The 24,336-nt window shown below is 36.4% G+C and overlaps 2 protein-coding genes across 11 annotated transcripts in view; both read left to right on the plus strand.

Annotated features, from left to right (window-relative positions):
* The window catches only part of LOC136849927 (ketohexokinase-like), a 324,411-nt gene extending 310,526 nt beyond the window's left edge, over positions 1-13,885 (plus strand). For 2 of the 10 annotated variants that reach the window (XM_067123445.1, XM_067123448.1), the window contains 5 exons: positions 4,643-4,781; positions 6,743-6,859; positions 8,572-8,779; positions 10,363-10,598; positions 12,415-13,885. In XM_067123445.1, coding sequence (XP_066979546.1) covers positions 4,651-4,781; positions 6,743-6,859; positions 8,572-8,779; positions 10,363-10,598; positions 12,415-12,727 — 1,005 coding nt within the window. In that variant the 5' untranslated portion in view covers positions 4,643-4,650 and the 3' untranslated portion in view covers positions 12,728-13,885. Of the gene's footprint in view, positions 1-237; positions 324-1,589; positions 1,839-1,859; positions 2,050-4,642; positions 4,782-5,388; positions 5,687-6,742; positions 6,860-8,571; positions 8,780-10,362; positions 10,599-12,414 lie in introns of those variants that run through there. The other 8 variants (XM_067123453.1, XM_067123452.1, XM_067123451.1 and 5 more) reach the window with 8 other exon arrangements.
* A 6,925-nt stretch (positions 13,886-20,810) lies between these two features.
* LOC136849447 (dynein axonemal heavy chain 7-like) overlaps positions 20,811-24,336 on the plus strand; it is a 73,319-nt gene continuing 69,793 nt past the window's right edge. Inside the window, 5 exon segments of the mRNA XM_067122798.1 lie at positions 20,811-21,002; positions 21,195-21,407; positions 22,262-22,430; positions 22,619-22,971; positions 23,553-23,776. Coding sequence (XP_066978899.1) covers positions 20,826-21,002; positions 21,195-21,407; positions 22,262-22,430; positions 22,619-22,971; positions 23,553-23,776 — 1,136 coding nt within the window. The 5' untranslated portion in view covers positions 20,811-20,825.

The raw sequence follows: 24,336 nt of genomic DNA on the forward strand, positions 1-24,336 counted from the left end.
TGTTGTTCAATTCCGGCTTCATCTTTTTAATAGTCAGCGACTCTGAAATTAAAAGGTCCAGTCTATTTGAACGAAAAGACAGTACCCGAAAATCCAGGTCAGTGAAAGGATGGTCCTGTGCTAAACTGTGTTCTCTAATGGCAGAAAAGGGTGCTTTGGAAAGGGGAAACCTAGTTCTAATAGAAAGACCTCTGTGTTCCAAAATTCTGTGTCTGAGCCAACGGGAACTGGATCCCAGGTATCGCAAACCACACTGCGAACAAGTGAACAAGTAAACGACACAGGAATTAAGGTCCAAAGGCAGAGTAGGCTTCTCTCTCTTTGTGAGTGGTAGTTTGTTTACATTTCACCTTAGTTTTATTTTCATATTTTTATGTTTGTGTTTTTAATTTTTCGTTATTTTACGTCTCACCCTTTACTTGTCCATTTTATATATTTCGTTCGTATTTTTGCTGAAGATTTATTATGACAATTCATTTTATTGCAATTTTATTGATTCTCATCCTTATCAGTTTTTTCAGCCTGATGATGAGGTTTTATACCTCAAAGCTCGTACAATAAAGAATGTTCTTCCTGGTCATTAAGCTAAGATTTCAATATTATTTATCATTATATATAAGATTTATAAGTATATATATCAATTACAGAGATATATATATATATATATATATATATATATATATATATATATATATATATATATATATATATATATATATATATATATATATATATATATATATATATATATATATATTTTCGTAGGAATACAAGGAAGTTTTACAGAAAACGCATTGTTGTACATTGAAAGAATAGTATTTATAGATTATTTAGTTTTATAGACTGATTGGAAATATTTGTAACTTATAAAAGAAAAAAAATCTCGGCAGTGTAGCCATATTTTTTTAGTATTTCAAGGAAGGCGCCGAAGATCTAAAACAGTGTAATTGTTTTGGCAAAAGTGTTATAAAAAAGGAGGTATGCATGTATGAATAATAAAAGTATTAGTAAAAGTAATGGCAATATATGGTATAAAATAAGTCTTTGATTCAAGCAGTCAGTCTGAGGATGATATGATATTGTAACTTCAAATGCTCAAGCGAAGATGCGACGCAGTACTACTCTAAAAGAATTCTCCTTATATTTAAAACAATTACTTACGCTTTTATCTGTTCATTAATTCACTTTTTAATTAATTTTCTTCTTTTCTAATAACTGATATTTCCTTTTACCTTCTGTTACCTCTTTCTAATAAACGCCACATTCTTTGGAAGCTTGAACTCCAAGTCTGAAATGGCTATGGTTGCCTTGTTCCGTATGAGTAGGGTTCGTCTCCAAATAATAATAATAATAATAATAATAATAATAATAATATCACATCTTTCTGTATTTTCTATAACTTTCTGTTTATTCTTTCTAATGAGCCCCATATTCTTAGGAAGCTTGAATTTCAATGCATTGGCCTCTCTGGTTGCCTTGTTCCATATATATAGGGTTCATCTTCTAGATAATATTAATATTAATAATTAATAATAATAATAATCATAATAGCTTGTTTAATTCCCATTTTCTATTAAGGGTCTTTCAATTTCACGGCAAACTATAATATCCGGCTTCCTTCGAACACGGATTGTAAACAATCACCTGTCACCGTGTAAGTCTGTGTGCGTGACATTGAACGAGACAGTGATCTATATATTTATTTTCTGCCATTTTGACGACGTTCCCGGAGTGCCAGATAAGATATGCAAAGAAATAACAAGCAGATAAGAAGCGTATTTTGAGAGCTGATCAATATCACGAGGGAGGAAGTGAGGTCGAGATAGGCCTAGGTGAAGGTTATCGAAGCCCTTTGTTTTATATATATTTTTTTTTTAGGCGTCAGGTGATGTTGCGTGATGTCTTTGCGTCCTTTGACGCATGTCTTTATTAAAATTTGCGAGAGGCTGGCTTTGTTCGCATCATTTTAGGCGTAGGAGGGATTAGACAGCACGTCAGGGCTTCTGTCTTTTAGGCCTACTTAGGCCTATGCTAAAACAGCCGGCTTCAGTAAGATAGGCCTATGCCGGGTCCTGTTTGTATCCTGTGATTGAATAAAATAGTATCTTTTCCAGAAATAGGCCAAATCATTTGGTAAAGAGCAAAATTTTCAGTGGTTAGGGTAGTGTATACCCAAGCACATCCTACCCTGGGTAGGCCTATAGGCTAGACCTAGTCTAAAATTATTTTATTACTTAATACAGTTTGGCTAGACCTAAATTTGCTATGCATATATTTTAATTAACTAGTTCTTTGCTTGCCATTTCATTTCACTGCCCAGTATCTTATCTCGAGGTTCTTAGCCTAGGCCTATGCTCAATTTGAAATCAGTCAAGCGCATATTGGGCCTAGGCTTGTCCAGGCACATCTGTCAGTTATTTAGGCATTTAGACTTAGGCTGACAATTCCTTATGACAAATTCCAATGTGGCTGTCTTTATGGAACCATATGGAAGTTTTGTTTTGTTACTGTAACAGCTTAGTCAGCAATTCATGGACGGTTACACACCCATAACCACAGCGGACAAATTGATTTTTTGCAAAGAATTTGCAACCTGTGATACATTCATTGGTAAAATTTTATAAGTTGCCAATAAGACTCCAGCCAGCCATTTTTGTATGAAAAAGCATTTTGGGTTTTTCATGCAAAAATGGCTAGGAAATGATAGAGAACTAAAATAATCCTAAAAATACTAACCTAACGTAAACTAGGGGTGTTTGCTGGTTACAATTTTGCCGTATTAACTGTGGAGAGGGGTGGGGCCAGTATTGTCTTACCCTATAAGTCGTAATGTGATTAATTTTTTATTTTTATTTGCACATAGTGCTTATGGGGTTCATAATAACGAGAAAGACGAGCTCCTTTCAAAATTTAGGTTACAATTTTGTTTCGTTTATTTGCAACTTATAAAATAATACCCATTCTTCTGTTGTTGAGGTCATGCTTTATAAATAATTGTCTTCCTTGGGTGTTGCAGACAATTTATTTGGTAGGTACCCCAAACCATGTCTGTTATCGCTAGAGAAAAGGTATTTATAAAAGGAAAGATTGTGATAGTATCACATGTAAATGGGGTATAGCCTAGCTTAACCTAACCTCACAAAAGACTTGGTTCCCTACCTACCAGTTTATGTGTTAGCCTTATTTACGCGAGTAATAACAAATTACTTTTTTCATTTACCACCTTGTAGCCAGCTAAAATCACCACATGTGATTTCATAGTTTGAGTACAACTGCTTCATTCCAACAGACACGCAGTGTTCATACACTGGGACATTCAGAGTTACTGTGAGACTGGGTTAAGAGTGACTAAATGGTTGCCCTTAAAAAAAATGTGATTTCTTGCAACATTCACCAATAGATATCTCCTTCATAAAAGTTTATCCTGTATCCTTTACCAAGGAAAGTTAAGCAAGCAGTTGCTATGTTATATATGCTAATGCCTTTAGCTTAGATATTAACCTTTTTCAAAATGTATGAAACACTAGCATAAGCTGTTCATGCTTAGTTTAGGATTATTAGGCCTGTCTCATATAATTTCTATACTATCTTTGACATTGTTTGTAATGTGTACAATAGTATTTACTTTTTTATTTAGATATGTGCAGTATAAGGGGCTAAGATATTGTCTAGATTGTTATTCAGATCTCATAAGAACCATTAATAATCATTAGTCCAGAAATCCGTTGTCCCTCAGGAAACGTTGAGAACAGTTCACCAACTTGTAATACCACCCATAGCCCCGTAAACCTTAGAGCCTTTAGCAAACTTTCCTAACCTTACAACCAAGTTGCATTCCTAAACTGGAAATTAATGTTAAGACGCAATGTGCAGTCCCCAATTTACGACTGGAACCTTCTTGTTGAAGTACTCACCACAAAATAACAATTGCTGTTGAAATTTACAGCTCTGAAAGGTTTCAACCATCACATATATATTGGAAGGAATTCTCATTGTAGATTGTAATGGTATTGATTATATGGTTTGTATTAGTTCTTGTTACGTTGCCATATTAACTTTTTACATAATGGACATAACTAAGTACAGTATTCATTATTGACCAGTGTGTTACTTTTATTCTGTGGAAAAACATAGTATTTTTCAATTTTCAACTTAAGTCTCTCAGGAAACATGATTGATGTGAGTCGAAATGGTCATGAATTTGGTACAATATGTGTACAGTACAGTGCAGTATATGCATACAGTGTACAGTACAACCTATAATCTATATAGTACTATCTTCACTTGATGACTAACTAGGATATGTATTTCATTTTCATTTAATATGTTATGTCACAACTGCTGGTAGTGAGGGCTCAGTACAATATTTTTACCATTTATCAATACATTGTGTTTTATACATGCTGTCTGTTCTCAAATAATTGTCAGTATTCTTGTGTTGTAGATGGTGAATCAAGTGGTCTGGTTAATATACTTATTTTTATACATGTTTTTCTCAAATAATTGTACATGCAAATGTAATTAAATTATGTTTTTTCTTAAGTGTGCTTCATTTTATGTTAATATTGAACTTTGTAGATTCATAGAGCTGGAGTTGGTAATTGACAGTGTGCAGACTTTAACTTAAATTTTGCTTTTGCAGATCGAGTCATGTCAAGGTTTAAAAACCCGTTTGGGGAGAGGATACTTTGTGTCGGTCACGTCTGCATTGATATAATTGCCCAGTGTTCCAGTTATCCAGAGGAGGATGATAAAGTTGGCACCAATACTAAACCTAACAGGTGATTATTATACAGCTGTAATCAGTCACTCCCTATCTGTTATAATCATGGGAATTTTTAAAGTTGTTTGTTTTTTAAGATAATAAGAGAAGTGTACCTCCAGAGCTACAAATGGCTAACAGTAGAATGTAGCCTCTGTAGTTCCTAAACTGAATTACAGTAAACCCCCCGTATTCGCGTTCTCATGATTCGCGGACTCACGCATTCACGGGTTTCTCTGTGGAACATATCTAGCCATTATTCGCGGAAAATTTGTCCATTTGCGGTATTTTTCACAGAGAAATATTCACTAATTACTGTATTTTCATATAATTTTCGTGAATAAATGCAGTTTTTGTGACAAAACTATTAAAATACTCAGGTATATGCATTTTAACAGGGTTTTTCTGTGTTTAAACTATCAAAATGGGCAGTTCTAAGTGTTTTTAGAGGGGTTTTAAGTATTCGCGGATTTTAGCTGTTTGGTGGGGCCAGCTGTGGGACGCATCCCCCGCAAATACAGGGGGTTCACTGTACTATTATTTGAGAAAGGTTTTTCATTTTTGGAATATATCAGTAGGGGTTTTGTTTAATTCAGTTTGATTGACTCAGCAATTTTTCTTTCCAGGTAATGGAGAATCAGCAATTTCCGTATTAGATGCCCTTAGCCTTGTTGATTGTACCCGCTACACGAATGGGCATAATTCTGCATGGAATATATGAGTGAGAATGGGAAGTAATTCTGAGAGGCGTGGTGTGAGATATTTCAGCCGCTAGCCTGAATAGGAAGGGACTTTATAATTGTGTGTGTGGTTTAATTGTGAAAGCAGCATGAATCCAAGTCAGAACATCCTGTGTGTAGGGCTTTGTTGCCTGGACATCATCAGCGAAGTCCGCGCTTTTCCTGTAGAGGACACAGATCAGAGGTAGGATTGAGAGATAAGGGCTCTTTGAGTTTTTCGTGCTCTTGCTAGTCCGGCCCACTGTAGTTAGTGTTTTTATTTTTGTTTTATGGATACTTTGTCACATGAAATAAGAGCTTTAGATATTTGTAGCACTCTTTTCTTATGTATTTCTTATGAAAATTGTAAAGCTGTTGAAGATTGGTATCAGAAAAAAGTGAAGAATTTGAACTGTAGTATTTATACTTATCATGACTGCACTTCAAGCAAAAACAATCCAAAACAGCCATTCACTTAACTTTGCAAACATCCTCACTATAGTGAGCAAATATACATATGTAAACACTTACCGAAACAGGTATACATTTATTGAATACATTTATAAAAAGTATGTACATTGAGTAAAAAATATCAAAGTGTACACATTGCCCTATGCCTCTTTGAGATTGCATTTCAGCAATCAGAAATATTTTATGACTCCTGTAGAACTGTGAGTGGTTGCTCTAACAATTGTAAAACTCATAGAAAGTTTGTTGGTAGCCAAAGATTTTTCTGTGTAATGCCCTAGACACAATGCTGGCTACTGACTATGAAGAGGAAGGACAGTAAATGAAGATGCATTTTCATACAAACACATCATTCTTAATGACCCTTAGTTTGATATGTCTTTGATTCTTTCTATCAGTCTCACACTAGTGACATTTAATAAATTTTTCTATAGTGTGGGATCAGTGATGCCTCTCTTAATCAAAAAGTTTAAATTAGTTTCTCATCCTGGTCAAATTGAATGTCGAGAGAATTGCCTGTATCTAAATGAATGTTGCCATCTATTGTATATGTGATTAATATACATGTGTATGCTGTTTACAATACTCTGTATATAGGTCAGGAAGGTAGAAACAGCCACATTCTTTAATGTTGAAGCGGAGAATATTTACTTATCAGAGAAGACTAGGTTTCAAAGTGGCAGAATCCTTTCAAGGTTGCTTTTTGAAATGTAACTAAGATCATCATTATGTCAAGACTGAAACCTACTGATTGTTTCTTTTTTTTTTTTTTTTTTTTTTTTTTACATCCCAGGTGTATCGACCAGAGATGGCAGAGAGGGGGAAATGCTGCTAATAATTGCACTGTCTTGGGCATGCTGGGTGCCCGCCCTGCATTTTGTGGCACCGTAGCTGCTTCTCATGAGAAAGGGTAAGGTTGTGTTGGGATTTTCGTTGGATGATCCAGTGTTGGTCAGTGCTAGGCCATATTGTGGTTACATTTGGATTTTCATGGAATGATAGAGTTTTGATAAATTTTAGACCAAATTATGGTAACATTTATATGTTTCCTAAAACCAATCATGGTACAACAATGCTTACAGTTTCCTAATGTTCACAGTTTGCAAGCTGTGATTGTATCATCATAATTGTATTTTATATTGTTAACATTTTCATTGCTATTATTGTCTTGAAAAAATCGACACTTGTAAAAAAGTATGTTATTACTTTTTAGATGTCCATTTTACCTGTTCAGGAAGCTTCCATAGAATAGAATCCTTTTATGCAGTAAGAGAGAAGATTGCAGCTCTGAGAAGATGGAAATCAAAAAAGAATTAATGCCAGAAATTGCAAGAAAATTGGTGCATGAAAGATCAACTTATAATTCTGGAAATATGGCACAGTGTGTACATGGTGTTTTTCAGAGTACTGTAATCTGTTTACTGTGGAATCTGGAATATTACCTGTTGTACGATGTAAAGCCTTTTGTGTTGGTTTAAATAAACAAAATCTTAAGTACTGTATTGTGAATTTGTTCACTGAAGGATACAATTGTATTTGTTGTAACAGAGGTATCAGGAAACCAATGCCCTTGCAAATGTTTGTGTATGTTGAGAGTGATCTCCATTTTCACAGTAATATCAAGAATGATAGATTGATTTAATAATACAGTATACTGTATTCTTGGAAAATTTCAGTGTTGCATGCATGTGGTGTAACAGGCAGTCTTGTCATTACAGTGACTCTTATGATGCCTGTGTTTCTTAACCTTGCAAACGATGGCAGCTCTCTTGTAAATTGATTCTCAAAAAGAGGATTTTTATATAAGTAACTTACCAAGTAATTACAGAATGGGAGCCATGTAATTACTTGGTAAGGATATATAAAACTTGGTAAGTATATATAAAACTTTATTTTATCATAAAATTACCAAGTAATTACATAGCTCCCATTCTTTTATTACTTGGTAAGATATATAAAACTATTTTATCACATAAAAATGTCATATTTTGCAGTAAAACTAGTGGAGCAAATGACTACACCAAGAATAAACTAGCCCAAATTCTAGGCTATGCAAATGCTACGGTAAAACTGGATGAGAGAGGGCTTTTTATCTTGAGTTGCTATAAGGGCTTAATCTACTTTATTGCCACCGGAAGAGGACCCTGACCTTCCATGTAACAAATAAAATAGCTTGCTACAGATTGCTTTAGCCGAAAAGCACAGATCTGGAAATGAAACAATTACACACGCACACTGGAACTCGCAGCCAAATGTCCACTGCATTTTTAATATTTTTTGTATGAAGACAATCTTTTCTTAAATTTAATTCCACATCCCATTCCCCATAAGCTGAAATTTCAGAAGGCATGAAAGAGATTATAAAAGATGAAACAGAAGCAACCAGGCCTTGTAATTGAGGTCTTCATTTATACAGTAAACGTTTATGCCAGAAACTATTTAGAGTTGCATTGAAGGGAATATACAGTCTATCAATGACTTGAATTTTTTGCTATCAGAGAGTTGACCCCAACATTCTTAGACAGTAGTAAAAATGAGTGCATCCCCATTGAGTACCGGGGATTGACTGTATGCCAAGTTTGGAGAATGAGATTTCTGATAACATTATTTTGGGATTTTCAGCTTCATCCTGGAGGATTTTGCAAAATACGGCATCAGCACCGATAATGTTGTGATACATGAGAATTGTGACTGTCCGGTCTCCTGTGTCATTCTGAGTGCAGCCTCAGGTTCGAGAACAATCATACATTCCAACAAGAATTTGCCCGAGATAAGTGCAGATGACTTTGCCAAAGTGGATTTAAGTGATTTTGGATGGGTACATTTTGAGGTAAGGCATTTTTAAAATCCTTTTAGTTTCCCTTTGTTGTGGAAGTCCTCCCCCATCTGTCAAACATTGCTCTACATGTTTTTAAAGCTGTCGTGTAAAGATATATTTCCATAACTGTCTCCCTGTCTTTGTGTTTAATAATCCATTTCTTAAAAAGTTAGTATGAGTAAATGATGTGTTTGGTTGTGTGATTTTCCAATAAAAATTCAGTTTTCAAGTTTGATTAAGTACAAGTGACCAAATGGCTAATCTTTGTGATATTAACAGTCTCACTAATTGGTTGCAGTTAGAGAAAAGAAGCTGATACATTTAACTTACACTAGACCATTTCATTCCTTCAGTTATCTGTCCTTTTCATTGCAGGTTGACTAACTGTGCTGTTGTAAATGGAGGTTGTATGGTTTACTCTATCATATTTGCTACAAAACTTCTTTTACTTTGAGAAAACTTACACTTAAGTATCAGTTACCATCTTTGGAGACGGTGAAAGTACATCCTCTCAGACCTGATTTTTCATATCCATTGAAGTGTAGGGGTCAGTTTTTGCTGTGAGAGGATCATCTTGCTATCAGATTAAAATGTAATATACAAACAGAGTACTTAAGGCTGTTTCCATCTCGCAGCCTACATGAATGAATCCCATCTCCTCTTGTGGCCAAAATTTCAAATAAATTCAACATCATGAATTTTGCCAATTCAAAAAGAAATGCATAAATATTAATGAACCAGTGTGTGCATATTTGTTTGGAAGATTAAAGAATTATAAGTAAATAAATTTTATAAATGCAGTAAGGAGGGTAATGCAAATGTAAGGTTAACATTCAAAGGATCATGGAAAAATAAGTTGGTAAATATATTTCAGACTTTCTATATATAAGCTTTTGCTTTTAAAGTAATTTTAATTGCAGTAATATATTTCAGGGTCAATAAATAGGGGTGTGTTTAGTTTCCATACTTAAAAGAGTGGCTATTAAGCTTCCTTTATCAAAATGACCTGATCATACTTAGCGCTTACATGACACGAAACAAAGATACTTTACATGCTTAAGTACGAAGCACATCAGGCAGGATGAATGATGTATGGTGAAGTTACTTTCTATTTTATTAGTTGTATTGTTTTTATGTTTTATCTTTACTCCTAAAAACTGTCATTGTAACCATGAATTTTATAAAGAGTCAATAAATAAATATGGTAAATAATTTTTAAATACTATTCCATTCATTTTTTATCTTTCATTACTGATTTTCTGGCCTCTTGTCATTTCCTGTGCTCCTCCTTATTCATAAAAATTTTTTCATTCTAGCGAGGCCTTTCTTTGATTTGTGTTTTAATTAGGTACCTTAAATTTTGACATTAATTTAGGCTTTTTTTTAGAATGTGACTAGTATTTCTTTTGAATAGTTTCACTTTTTTAATGCTTTGTTAATTCCTACCATGTATTTCATTTTACTTTTACGTCTCCCATTTGGCTGTGCTGCTGCATTTAAAGTTTTTATGATTTAATCATTCCCACATTCTCTTCCATGCCATGCGTGGTGGCCGTTCCCATGACTGACTTGTCTATATTTTTTCGTTTTATCAGGGACGTAACGTTTCTAATGTTTGCAACATGATTCGTCATGTGAGGGCATTCAACCAGAAACACCCCGAGCGTAAGCCTGTCACTATATCAGTGGAAATTGAAAAGGCCAAACCTGAACTTGAAGCTCTAATTCCTCTTCCAGATGTTTTATTTGTTGCAAAGGATTATGCCAAGTTCAAAGGCTACTCCAATATGGATGAGACTATCGTAACAGTACAGTCGTTGGCCTTCCCTGGGTTAGTGAGTTCCTTTGTATGAGGCGTAGGCTTTAGTCCTGTTTTGACTGTCCTTGACATCCATCTTTTGCTTTGATGATACGTACCGTAGGTCTTTTGTTACCAGAATGGCGAGAAAGCACCCTGGGAAGCAATGCGATCTCAGTGCATATGGGTAGCATTGGTTACACCAACATCAGGTGTCGCCCTTTTGTGCAGTGCAATGTCTGTATCCTACTGTATTAGCATAAAGACAAGAGTGGTTGTTCTTTTTTTTTTTGTATTACTGTATTAGATGCTGTGTTTTGTTTTGCACCTTTTTTGCCTATGTTTCTAGATTAGTTTTGACTTTTATGTTACTAGCTATTATTTTTTTTTTTTACAAGGACATACCAACGTCCTTTGCTTTAAGCATGGTTGTACACAAATACAAATCTACGTCTTACATATCTAGATTCCCGTCCTTGGATTAAAACAGCTCTTTAGATATGGTTAGCTTGTTTACCTGTATTAACTATAAGATGATATCTCATTTTGCAGTAACCATAGTCACCGAGGTATGAACTATCATTTTGTCTGATGCCTTTGCCCTACAAGGATGGACAGACTGGTTCACGGCACTGTTTGTTAATTTACCAGATTTGATTGCATTCATCCCCTCTCATTTAAAGTCTCAAATATTGACTTGAGGAATTATTGCTAGTGCATAATAGGGTGATGCTTTTCTTTGGTAATGACGTTGATGCCCTTCATTCCAAAGATAAGCTAGCCACAGACTTATTGTCATCTACAGGATGACAGTCATCTGTTATAATGGACTTAGTAAACCAAAATACATGTGAATGTAAATGTACCAGTTGGCAAGAATGCATGATATTTTGATCAGCAGATTGTGTTGCTGATGATGGTAAAACTTTGAGAAATAATTACTTTCATAGTTTTGTGCTAGACAAAATGAGCTACATTCCAAGACTCACACTGAGCTGTAGTGGAAGGAGTTGTGCTTAAATTAGAGGGAAATTTAGTCCAAAATACAACCAGTGAAGTTAGATAGCTAAGTAGGGAAATACCATTTGCACCTAGTTAAGAGTAAAAGAAAAAAGCAAGGGTAAAAGGACCTTTATCATAGCATTTAGTGTGTCTCACAGATCTTGGCAATTTTTTTTTTAATATCTCAAAGTTAATTTTATATTTTCTTCATTGTCACAATGAAATATTCTTCCAATTAATTTCTCAAATGTATAACGAATAAACTTAGATGTCCTGAGCATAGAATTATAAACAATTAAATTCTGCGATCAGTATTTAATTTTTAACTGCCACCTCTGCCTAAAGTTGGAATCTAGATATATGTAAGACATGGTTTATTTGGTACAAGAAATAAGTAGAGCAGTATGATAAAGTAAATACTGTAATAAATAAACTCTAATCACATGCTATTAACCAGGTATTAATATGTCAAAAGACAGTTTCTGTAAGTGTTTGTTTTGTTTTGGTAAACATCCAATTTTAATAACAACAGTAACATCTGTAATAATTTTGTAAATGGTAATTCAGGCAATGTTCAGTAAAAAGTTAAAACTCTGCTGTAAATTTCACTGACTAAAAGGTGAATGTCTAATTTTATTTCACTATTATCTGTTATCTTTCTCATTTAGTTTTCCAAATTACTGAAGTGAACACAAACTTTGGACTTTTGTATTGATATCTATTGCCAGCTGTCTACCCTGCAATCTTCAGCAAACCATAACATTAAGACACTTGTTTGTTTTTCAGGTCTTATTTGTACCGTTGACTAGGTTTTGTAACTGTTTTTTCTTTTTTTATTATTTTGCAGTGCCGTGGTAATATGCCCATGGGGAGAAGCTGGGGCCAGTGCCAGTAGTACCAAGGGCACAGTTGTTCGTTCACCAGCCTATCCTCCCTCGAAGGTTATCGATACGTTAGGTGCTGGCGATACATTTAATGCTGCGACAATATTTGCTCTCCACAAGGGGTGCTCTCTTGTAGACAGTATTTCTTTTGGATGCAAGATTGCTGGTGCCAAAGTAGGAGTTCGTGGCTGGGAACCGCTTCGTGAAGTGGTGCAGAACACAGTCCCGTTGGTTTCGAGTGCTGATGAGACTGCAGACATATTGCACAGAACTTGATGCATGGATATGCATTGTGTTAATGACGACACAGTGAGGATTGAGGGCTTGACTTGTGCAGCTTGGATTTATGTTTTGGTGCTAATTATTGTCTGGCAAATTCTGTTCTCCGGAAGTGAAGATGACGAGGGCTTATGATGCCGAGAAAGGACAGATGCAGTGCATTGGTGGGCTAATTTCCCAGTAGACAAGGTATGGGGTAAGAAATGTGATAAATCGTAGCTGATAGAGTTTCATAGCTTTTGCACTAGTGTTGTTATTAGTTATTAAAAGAAAAAGCTTGTGCCAATGAATTTGAGTGAAAGTAATGAACTGAACATGGTTAAAGTTTGTGGGAAGTTGAACATGGTTAAAGTTTGTGGGAAGTTTCGATGTGAATTTTGTGATAGAAAGATTGGTTGTGTACAGTAGCTTCTACCATACTGCATTGGCAATTTTGCTCTGCTCTTGTAGCTATAACTCTTGAAGGTGGTCAAGAGGATTTTTTTAAATATCATTGCATAAACCATTGTGCTTAACTGTCTTTTAGTAAATGATGAGGCATTTGATGTAAATTCAATTTAGAAGTTTTCAGAAGATACTATATATTGGTTAAATGTGTAATGTCATTCATAAAAATGCAGTTTAATTTGAACATTCCTAGAGGCAGTTGAATCAGAAATCCAAAAAATGGATCAGAAAATCCAGTTCAGAAATTCATTTATAATGGTACCATCCAATATAGTACAACACAGAGACATTGTTGATGAGAAGGCCATTTGAAATTTAGTGACATTCACATAGTTGCAGTGTTCTTCCGTAGACAAAAGTTGATTGTTGCAGTTAAGTCAACTCTTGACAAGGTTTAGAAGTTGCTAAAAGGTAAAATTAGATGTATTAGAAGTGGCTTATATTGTATTTGTATTTTTTTCAGGTTCATTGTTTAATACAGGTTGCGAATACTGTACTGTACTTCATAGTGACTAATTTCGGGATTTGTCATAATGGTTGGTATTGAATAGCTACTCAATATTCAACAAAGTGTTTTATTTGCGAGAGGGCGTTGTAAGGCTACCGTATTTCTTTTGTAAATAGAATGGGTGCATAGTTCCTTTGTTATATTAATTTCACTACTGTGTAATGTATTGCACTGTAAGTCAAAATGTAGAAACAACTTTATATTTGATGTTTTTATTTTCCTTTTAGCTTCTTAACATAATGTAGATAATTTAGTATTACTAACATTCAGTATTTAAATATCTAAGACTCTGTATCAGTTAATCTTAGGTTGTGATACACTAAGCCAAAATTAGAATTGAAAGGTCGAGGCTTGATTTAAATGGGCCCAAATATCTGTCACATTTAGAGACATTTTTTTGTAAGAGACTTTGAGGAGTACCTAAGTTCTCTGTCGTCCCTTCACATCTCAAGGAGGAATAATTGTGCTCATTGAAAATTATTTTCTCTCTCTCTCTCTCTCTCTCTCTCTCTCTCTCTCTCTCTCTCTCTCTCTCTCTCTCTCTCTCTCTCTCTCTCTCTCATTTCTGCGGCAAGCCCATTCAGCTCACAAACAGAGAGACCATAATTTTACCCTCAAAGTAGATGATGAAGAACGACATGAGGAAATTCTTTAAATTCTAGCATGGGTGTTGGCCTAAGCAGTGAATTAGATGGCTAAGTAGTTGGTAAACTGATATCTCAAAGATTGTGATGATTTGAATATGTGATGTTAGGAGATGAGGAACAGTTCGTCAGAAAAGCACTAGATGTGGATGTAGTCTAACCAAGAAGACTTGTAGTGGGGCCTAGGAAATTGTGTAACACAGAGGTCGCTGAAGACCTGGACCTGAGTTCGGGTAAAAAGTGTGTGGTTCAGTGGATAGAACACATTCTACATCTAATCCTGCACGGGAAAAGTCTGACGTAAAAAGTCTCCAATGTTATCATGACATTTTTTCATCATTATTATGAACTGGTTAAATGAGATCGCGAGTCATATGTCTTCACTCTCATTGGGTTAAGCTAAAGGAAACATTCATAAATAATTTATTATAATTATTATTCTTATTATTACATTACAGTATTATTATTAGACGGGTTGACCAGACCATTGAGTTAAAGAATGGCCAAAGTTAAGTTGAAGATGACTACAGTAGGTATGTCAGTAGACATCACAGCTGGGGCTGAAGACACTCTACAAAGAACTTTAGTACACACACAATAAGTGCTCTCCATAAGGCCCACTTTAGCTGAGACCACTCTTAAATGATATAAATCTGTTTGTTCAGGCCAGATCTGGAAAGTTGGTTATACACAAAGCACTGGTTTCCTTATTTTACAAAATAACAGCAACAGTTATATCAGTCATTTCAAATTGTAGCATGTCAAGATTAACTATAATAACATTTATAATTTTGTTATATAATTTTCTTGCCATTCAGATGTGTTTTCTTCACTGTTAGGAATTTCCTTGATTTTATTTTCAACTGTAAAGCCAAGCAAAGATGACAGGAGAATCTGCATTAACCTTCTGGATTTTGTAGTCATGGCCTTAGTATTGCTATGTAGCCTGTAAGTTGTAGTAGAGTGTGGTAGTGTATGGGTAAGTTTATAAGGTAAAGAAATAATGTGATACATTATAAAAACGAATAACAGTAGTTACGTTATTATTGAGTAGTTTAACAAGCCACTTGGGCATACTTCTGGGACATAAAGCCAGTCCAAAGCCATTGTTCTTAAATGAGTAAGACAGTGAAGAAGCTAGATAGCCTACTGAGACCGATAGTTGTAGTAATAGTATGTAATCCTAGTAGAAGTGCAAATTATAGTAAATTTAATTAAAGGATGAAGAGAGCAAAGTGTCTTACACGTGATACACAGTAGGTATGGTTCAGTGCCACCAAAGGACTTATATTCCTTATTGATCATCAAAATACAGTGTGTCAAGAAGAGAAGAGGTATAAAAAACAAGTCAAAGATGAGAAGTGTGGCGTGACGAGAGAAGGAAACGTGAAAAGTAGAAGTCAGAAAAAATGCAGCTTGGGTTCTTTCAAGAAACTAGTCTCATGCCATCTACAGCTTGCCATACGAGCCACAATGTAACTAATGCCCCCTTTGAAACTGCAGTCTATACTCGTCTCCATAGGGGGGGAGTGCCATCAGTGACCTCACGTGGTTCACTGCAAGCATTACTTAAGGTTCTGTGAAGTGTCCCTTCAGCCCGTAGCTGCAACCTCTTTCATTCCTTTTACTGTACCTCTGTTCATATTTTCTCTCTTCCATCTGACTAACCACTCTCTCCTAACAATTGTTTCATAGTGGAACTGTGACGTTTTCCTCCTGTTAAACCTTTCAGACCTTCTTACTGTCAGTCTCCCTTGCAGCGCTGAATGACCTGTGGCCTAAGTTCTATATTCCAATTCTATATTCAGTCTATACTCATGGTGATTAGTAAATGGGTCTCGCCTTTACCCAATATTCAAGTTCATTCTCTCTTTCTCCTATCTAGATCCAAAACTGCTGGCTCATTGCAGTCTTTGCTAAACCAGTTCTGTATCAGTATCATGAAATAGATGCTACAACAGGGTCAGAATTCAAGACAGTCATATCACATCTGTAACCTCTAAAGAGGTTTAGTTCTGTATGTTTTCTCGAGCTTATTTTTGATAACTTTCATCATCCGACCTGCTCCCCAAGTGCTTAATTTTAATTTTCAATACCTTGAGCAGTATATTTATTTAATGTTTTTTCTTTACTTGTTGATATTTTACAAGGCATAAAAAATGCAGACCAGTTAAGAATAAGAATTAATTCCAGTTATCGTGGGATTAATTGATAGATTTATATAGATGGGCAACATATTGTGTGAGCTTGTTCAGTCATGCCTTTCCAAAGTTACAATAAAAGAGGGGTTTTAAACATAGAACTAACAGTCTACCTACTGGAAAGGAAACGAACTGTTTGTGAAACCCTCAAAAGGGTTTGATGTGAAAGGCAATGAGTCACAGTGAAACCCAAGAGCTGCTGGAATGGGTGAGGTAATCCCTTCCTTTTCCATGTTTTTCTTTACTTTGTAAGTTGTCCAGTGAAAGTTTTACTCAGTAGGCTATAATGATCTTTTTCTAAAATAATATAATTGCAATACAGTACATGGAGAAACAAGTCCAGTTATGTATAGGTACAGATATTTAAAAATAAATCTTTACAGAGAACATTTGGGAATCTATTCAATTCCTCTTTTCAATCAAACATTGAAAAGGGGAATTGAACAGATTCCCAAAAGCTCTCTGTAGAGATTTATTTTTAAATATATGTACCCATAAATAAATGGATATATTTCTCCATGTCAAGACTCATGCTACTACGAGTATTTTTTAATGCAGTGCATATCCGTTGGTGAAAATGATAGCCAGTAGGTAATGGACTCAGTGGTTCAGATTTGCCATCATCCATCCCGGGGCCCACTACTGATCCCCATATTAGTATTCAGAATGAAGATACCTCAATTTGAGTTTCAGGATAGTGTGCACTATCCATGGGGATGGTACTTGCTGTTCCATCCCTCTTTTATTGCTGTCATTATTATACAGCATGAGTACACTAACAGCAACTACTGATTTGATTGTAAAATCATTCATAAAAGATAAGTTTTTTAAATGGTGTAGAACCTGTCCCTACAGGATTATGTGCTTTTAAATGATTGAATTCTCAGAACATAATTACTTAGTTTATGTTGTATTTAGCCTCAGTCTGACAAGTTATTTTCACTTCCTGACAGTCTTAGGCTGTGTTTTGTTAGGTAGTCAGTCATGACTCTCAGTCTAAAATAAAAAGGCATATATTTTCTTTGTTTACGAATAATTCATGAGTGTTTCAACTTCAAAAGAGGGCTAAGCTATACTTCGTTTGCTTAATCACTGATGAATCTTTAAAGTAAAGGCTTAATTTTGCTTTGCTTGACGAAGCATCAGTGAATTTTGCAAGTCAGATTTGATAAAAGGAACAAACATATGGCAGATTTTCTTTTGATTATTTGAAGCCAAAGAATTTATTTCGGCTTTCAGCATTTCTGTTTATTGATGTCTCTCTCTCTCTCTCTCTCTCTCTCTCTCTCTCTCTCTCTCTCTCTCTCTCTCTCTCTCTCTCTCTCTCTCTCTCTCAAAATTTGTTGACTTTCAGCATTTCTGTTTATTGATGTTTTGGTCAGTCTCTCTCTCTCTCTCTCTCTCTCTCTCTCTCTCTCTCTCTCTCTCTCTCTCTCTCAAAATGTATCGTATCTTGTTGGCTTTCAGCATTTCTGTTTATTGATGTCTCTCTCTCAGAATTTATTGTATCTTGTTGGCTTTCAGCATTTCTGTTTATTGATGTTTTTGTCAGTGTCTCTCTCTCTCTCTCTCTCTCTCTCTCTCTCTCTCTCTCTCTCTCTCTCTCTCTCTCTCTCTCTCAAATTTGTATCTTGTTGGCTTTCAGCATTTCTGTTTATTGATGTTTTTGTCAGTGTCCTCTCTCTCTCTCTCTCTCTCTCTCTCTCTCTCTCTCTCTCTCTCTCTCTCTCTCTCTCTCTCTCTCTCAGAATTTATTGTATCTTGTTGGCAATTTCTGTTTATTGATGTTTTGTCAGTGTCTCCATATGAACCATACTCATTTATTTGGTAACATGTAATCAAGTAATAGAGACAAAAGGCAAATCCACTGACCATATGTAACAAGTAATCGATAACAGTTAACTCATCAGCTGTAAATAGATTGTTGAAAGTGTGTGTTGCAGCCACGGTGACTACGTTACGAAATATATCAAGTTTTTTTGGTTAACGACAACGATTTTAGTTTTCTGTATTAGCCGGCTTGTCTGTCCGTCCGCACATTTTTCTGTCTGCCCTCAAATCTTAAAAACTACTGAGGCTAGAGGGCTGCAAATTGGTATGTTGATCATCCACCCTCCAATCATCAGACATACCAAATTACAGTCATTTAGCATCAGGAGTTTATTTTTTATTTAAGATTAAAGTTAGCCATAATTGTGCTTCTGTCAACGATATAGGATATGCCACCTCCGGGCCAGGATTAAAGTTTCATGGGCCGCGGTTCATTCAGCATTATAGCTAGACCACCGAAAGATAGATCTATTTTCGGTGGCCTTGATTATACGCTGTTTTTGTCAGTGTCTTAATGAATTTGTAGCATTCATTTGCAAGAATACACAACAGGATAACGATTATTCACATTCCTTTTACTATACCTCCGTTCATATTCGCTTTCTTCCATCTTTCTTTCAACCCTCTCTTAACAATTGTTTCATAATGCGACTATAAAAGTTTTCCTCCTGTTAACGCCTTTCAAACCTTTTTACTTTCAATTTCCCTTTTAGCGCCTCGCTAATAATTAATATTTAATATTTTTAGTTTTAATTCTTCCAGAAAAGACACAGACGTAACCATCTTGAAACGTGACAAGAATAAGTGACCTGGATCATTAAAACATAATAAACGCGATAAGTATTCTCTTCTCGAGGAAAACTCATAACAAGATTGCGTGTTTGCAGAGGGGCAGATTCAGCAGGGCTGCGACACCGTTGCCATGGCAACGTTTGTAAACAACCCTGCTCTCTGCTCACCCATGACAACCGAGTGGTTTCGCATTTGACGTAATCTCTTCGGTGTCTCAGAATGGAGCTTTGTAACGGTGTTTTGAAAATACGGCTTACTGTCAGTGTATAATTGAAAAGGTAATTCAGAGGTGTTATTATATTTATTATATTTATGTAGTTTTCGTTTGACAGTTACTGAGTGGCCATAAGATTGGAGGCATAGTTATTTGATGTAGAGGATTGTAAACATTACTTAGCGAGTTGAGGCATATGTTGATATATTGTAGACGCTTATGATGCTGGGTTAGACAGTATTTAATGCTAATGGTGGTGGTATTCGATGTGCATCTGATACGTGTCTCTCTCTCTCTCTCTCTCTCTCTCTCTCTCTCTCTCTCTCTCTCTCTCAAGAACTAGAAAGATTTGGTCAGGTGTCATCTCCAGTGCCCTTCATCGATACACCTGTTCTTTATAGAGAGGATGTCCAGTTTTTATGGTTTACCCATCCAGGCACTGACCAGAGCCAGTGTTACTTGAAAAAAAATGCCCTGGTAATCAGAATTTCAAAGGTCTGCAGTGGCAGAAGATTATGATATAATCCTAGTTTCTGTTCTATTTTTGCGTCAATTTTACAAATCTTAGATGTCAACCAGTTTAATCAATCTCCCACTGACCATTTTTATCCTGGTTATTGATTGTTCTACCTGCCTTAGTGTTCCCTACATAATTCCGCATATATTTTTTTTTCTCCAAGTTCAGGGTCTGTAATTTCTTAAGGTATAGAGTCCATTAGCATGCCTCTCTTTGGTGACCAAAATTGTTTTTGCCTGCTGTCGCATATCAGTCTCAACATTATTAAGAACCAAGTGTTTGGAAAATGCAAACCTCCGCCAAAACTAAGGCACCATTCCCCCACCCCTTTGAAGGTCCCGTACCCAGATCCTTATCTGTACCAAAATTTAATCACTTATGGCCGATCGTGAGGTCCGTAATTGGTCAAATTTTTGTACAAATCTACACCTAAGTTTTGGTTTAATGTTACTGACCAACAAACTGACAGACAGACAGCCTAACAACATGACCAAAACCTATCCTACTCCACTGGGGTAGCACCATCAGTGCATCTCACGTGGTGCACTGTAAGCCTTACTCAAGGTCCTTTGTATCGTTCCTTCGGCCCCGGGCTGCAACCTCTTTCATTCCTTTTACTGTACCTCTGTTCAGATTCTCTTTCTTCCATCTTGTTATCCACCCTCTCCTAACAATGATTTCATAGTGCAACTGCAAGGTTTCCCTCCTGTTACACCTTTCAAGCCTCTTTACTCTCAATTTCCCTTACAGTGCTGAATGACCTCATAGGTCCCAGTGCTTCGCCTTTAGCCTAAATATTATATTCCCAGTTCCAAAGCCTAACCTAACCTTGTCCCAGGTAATCAGCATACCAAGTTGAGATACTTATGTCTGTACTTCAGACATTTACTGGTTTGCACATATTTTCTCATCTCAGTTCTCGTTGCCCTTCTGCTGGAGAAGATGGACGTTCGAGTGGCACCTCACGCCCCTCCTTCGAGGAGACCATCGCGGGCAGGCAGAGACTCGACTGTTACGACAGCCAGCAGCAGCAGTAGCTCCAGCAAGAGTAGACCAGCTACTGCAGGCAGGAATAGGCCCTCGAGGGCAGCTCCTCCCACTCTGACGCTACACCTGAACGTGAGTCATTGGTAGCCTGGACCCTGGTTAACATTTCATTGATTATTTTTATTTTTGTATTGCTACTGTAAGGAGGCATACTTGAAGCTCCCTGCGTGCTCTTACTGTGTCTGACTTGATGGCTATAGAAAGGCACTGCAGGTTGCTCTCATTAACCTCAGCACCCTAAAAATAGTTGTGATTGCATTACAGGAAGATGCTGTTGGCTCCCACAGTGGGTATCAACGTCAAGGACCTTCCTATGGGGAGGGAAATGGGGGTTCTCGAGGACCTGGGGAAAACGGGGCCGGGAGGGGCATGGATGCTGGATTGAGAGGGAGAGCCAAGAGGGGTCGTTCTCTCCAGAGGAACAGTCTCAGCGATTCCAGTGATTCCAGTCGGTTGCTCCCAGCGAGGCCGAGAATGGTGAGTGGTGTGTTTGCTGAGATATTAAAAAGATTCTTTTAGAAGGGATGGAAGCTTTTGAATGTCTTGGAAATCCTAACTTCAGCATTTGCAAAGAAATGTTTTTCTTGTGTTCAGAGATCACTAGCCAGGGCCTCTGGTCACTCTTAGATATGCAGAAACCTCTTTAAGTGTTTCCAGAAAGCTCTTTCGGCATTTTCTAAAAAAAAAAACTGATGAAACTTCTGTTGAATTGCCATTAGAATAATCAACATAGATTAGGCATATGGTGTTTTGATGAAAAAAAAAAGACTATTTATATATTGATGTAAACCATTTTCCTTGTTCTCTTTTTTACACTTTTGGTAATACCTGTACTGTATTAGTTGCATTCCTTCATGAGTTTCACTCACTAATTTTCTCTCAAACTAGATAAAACTTTGTTACAAATATAAATGGCTCATTTAAATTTATTGTGGTAAAGATCTCGCAATTAAATTAATAGTAAGGAGTTCTTAACTAACTCTTATATTTAAGAAATGTTTGTCTGTAGACTGCAATTTGAAATTCTTACAAAGTATACATTTCAAGTTCCTTCAACTTATTGCAGGCGAATTTATGTTAAGCACTGTAAGATTTGGTCAAGTACATTTAATTAGATTCATCAAGATTAAGTTAGGTTAGGTTAGGTAAGGGTAAGTTAGGTTAGATAAGATTAAGTCTGGTTAGGTGAACTCATGTTAAGTTAGGTTAGTTTGGCTGGCACTTTATATAGTGTGTCCCACATAAAGTACCAGCTGAACTGTCCATATCTAACAAGTTAACCTAAACTGACCCAACCTTACCTAACCTAACTTACCCATACCATTTTTCAGCCTGCTATGCGTCTGGCTGGATACGGAGGGCCGGGAGGCAGAGACGAGGAGAAAATTCGTCACCGCCGTCGACTACAGGCTCTTTCTCAGCTAGGGCTGAACACAGCATCTGATCTCGCCCTTCATAGGCCTGTGCCCCCTCCTCTTATGGTAAGTTCTCACGTAAAAAGTTACATTACGATATTTGCATACAATCTGTACTTTACTGTATAAGTAAACATAATCTTACTCATGTCAGTTACTGCTTATATAGATAAGTAAATTTTCCTTTGTACCTGATGATAATGTAAATTTTTTATAAAATCATTTGTGCTTTGATGATGCATTGAAGAACCTTATGATCTGATGCCATTCCAGCAATCAAGGAGACTCCTGGGGGAGCCCTGTTAAAAAACAATGCCGTAGCCATGTCCCCAAATGGCTCAGGGGTCGCCGTTTCCAGTACCAGCAATGCAAATAATGGTTTCTATAATGATAATGGTATGGCTAATGGATCATTCAATGGAATCTCTGGAACTAATGTCTCCGTGGGTACACTGAGAAACCAGAGCCTTGGCAGTGAGGAGACGACAACGGGCGCAAGTGACTCACAGGGCATCAAGATTCGAAGGCCAATCACCACTAAGGAATTGACTAGGAAGATCAAGAGGCACCAGGAAGCCATCAGGAGGCAGAGGAGGAAGATCATTGCTGGTGCTGAGAGACCACCGGTGAGTTAACATGGCTTATAGTCATATAATAATTCCAGCTCATCTAGAGGCTCACTCTTAGATTAGTAATGAACTGAATTACACTTTCACTTAAAGCACAACTCACTAAAGCTTTTAAAGGTATATATTTGCCACTGGTCTGTCTTCCCAGTTGTGTGTTAGTCTGTTATTAAGGGTATACAAAAATGTCATACCAGATAGCCAATGAATTTGAAAGTGATCCTTTCCGTGATATTATTAGAAAATTAAGACACTTATTTCAGTGAAACTTTTGTGTAATGTAATGCACGGTGAAACAAACTCTAATGGAAGAACTGTCATGGTTGAGGTGAATTTTATTTTTCTCTGAGGAGGTTGATTGTCAGCCTGAGTCCAGTTGATTAGATTTTAAAAGTGAATGAATCAGGTTATGAGCAAAATGCAGCTCCGAGAACAGCAGAGAAATTCAGAAATTTTCTATAGAAAGGTATTTGTGGTCACAAGACCAATCCTGTAGATGTAAGAACTAGACCCAGTTCCTTTGTCCCTAATATTCAACAGTTATGCATCACATAATTACAAGTTCATGAATGTTTCCACAGGCAAGGAAGAAGGCCAGTTACCTGGAAATGCTGGAAAATCGCCAGGACTTCCGGAAGACACTGGTCAAGCTGCTGAAGACTGACGAAGCCAAGACAAAGAGCGGTCGGGCTAAACTCGAACGCAGGTACCACTACTTCATCACCCGAGGTCTCTCCATGCGGACCAGTCCTCTCCAGCAGTCTTGGGTCACCTCAATTCTCAATTTAGTTCCTAAACATTTAAGGTTAGTGGAGTAAACCTAACGTTTTGTTAAACTCTACTCTTGTTCTGTTCTGTGATGGCTTGAATAGTCTCGAGCATAAGTTTTATTATTGCAAGACATACTGGATTAGCTGCCGAAGTTCTGTTCACTAAAATGTCCCAAGGCTTTGAATTTTGCTTATTTCATGTGAAACATTACTAATTGTGGCCATTAATTATGCTAATGAGATTATTAAGAACTCTAACAGGAGTTTTCCTAAGGATCTGTTTTAGTTGAATCTTAATTTTTGGGAAGCCAGATTCTTTGCATTCACTAATGAATATAAATTCCTTAGAAAAGATGTGTACAGGCTTCTTTATCTAAAGGGTATATCCTATTTTTAACTATAATATCCCGATCTTAGGGACATTACTTATTATCCCAAAGCCCAGATACCTATATTTTGCCTACTTAAGTAAAGATCATTGGTGAGGGAGGTGTCACTGAGCGTATTGCAAGTCTGTATGTGAATACACATTGCATTTAATTATAAGGTGATCTTTTCTATTTATTTAACAGTTTACTTGCTTATATATAAGATG

The sequence above is a fragment of the Macrobrachium rosenbergii genome, chromosome 21 (genome assembly GCF_040412425.1).
Source record: "Macrobrachium rosenbergii isolate ZJJX-2024 chromosome 21, ASM4041242v1, whole genome shotgun sequence".
Taxonomy (NCBI): domain Eukaryota; kingdom Metazoa; phylum Arthropoda; class Malacostraca; order Decapoda; family Palaemonidae; genus Macrobrachium; species Macrobrachium rosenbergii.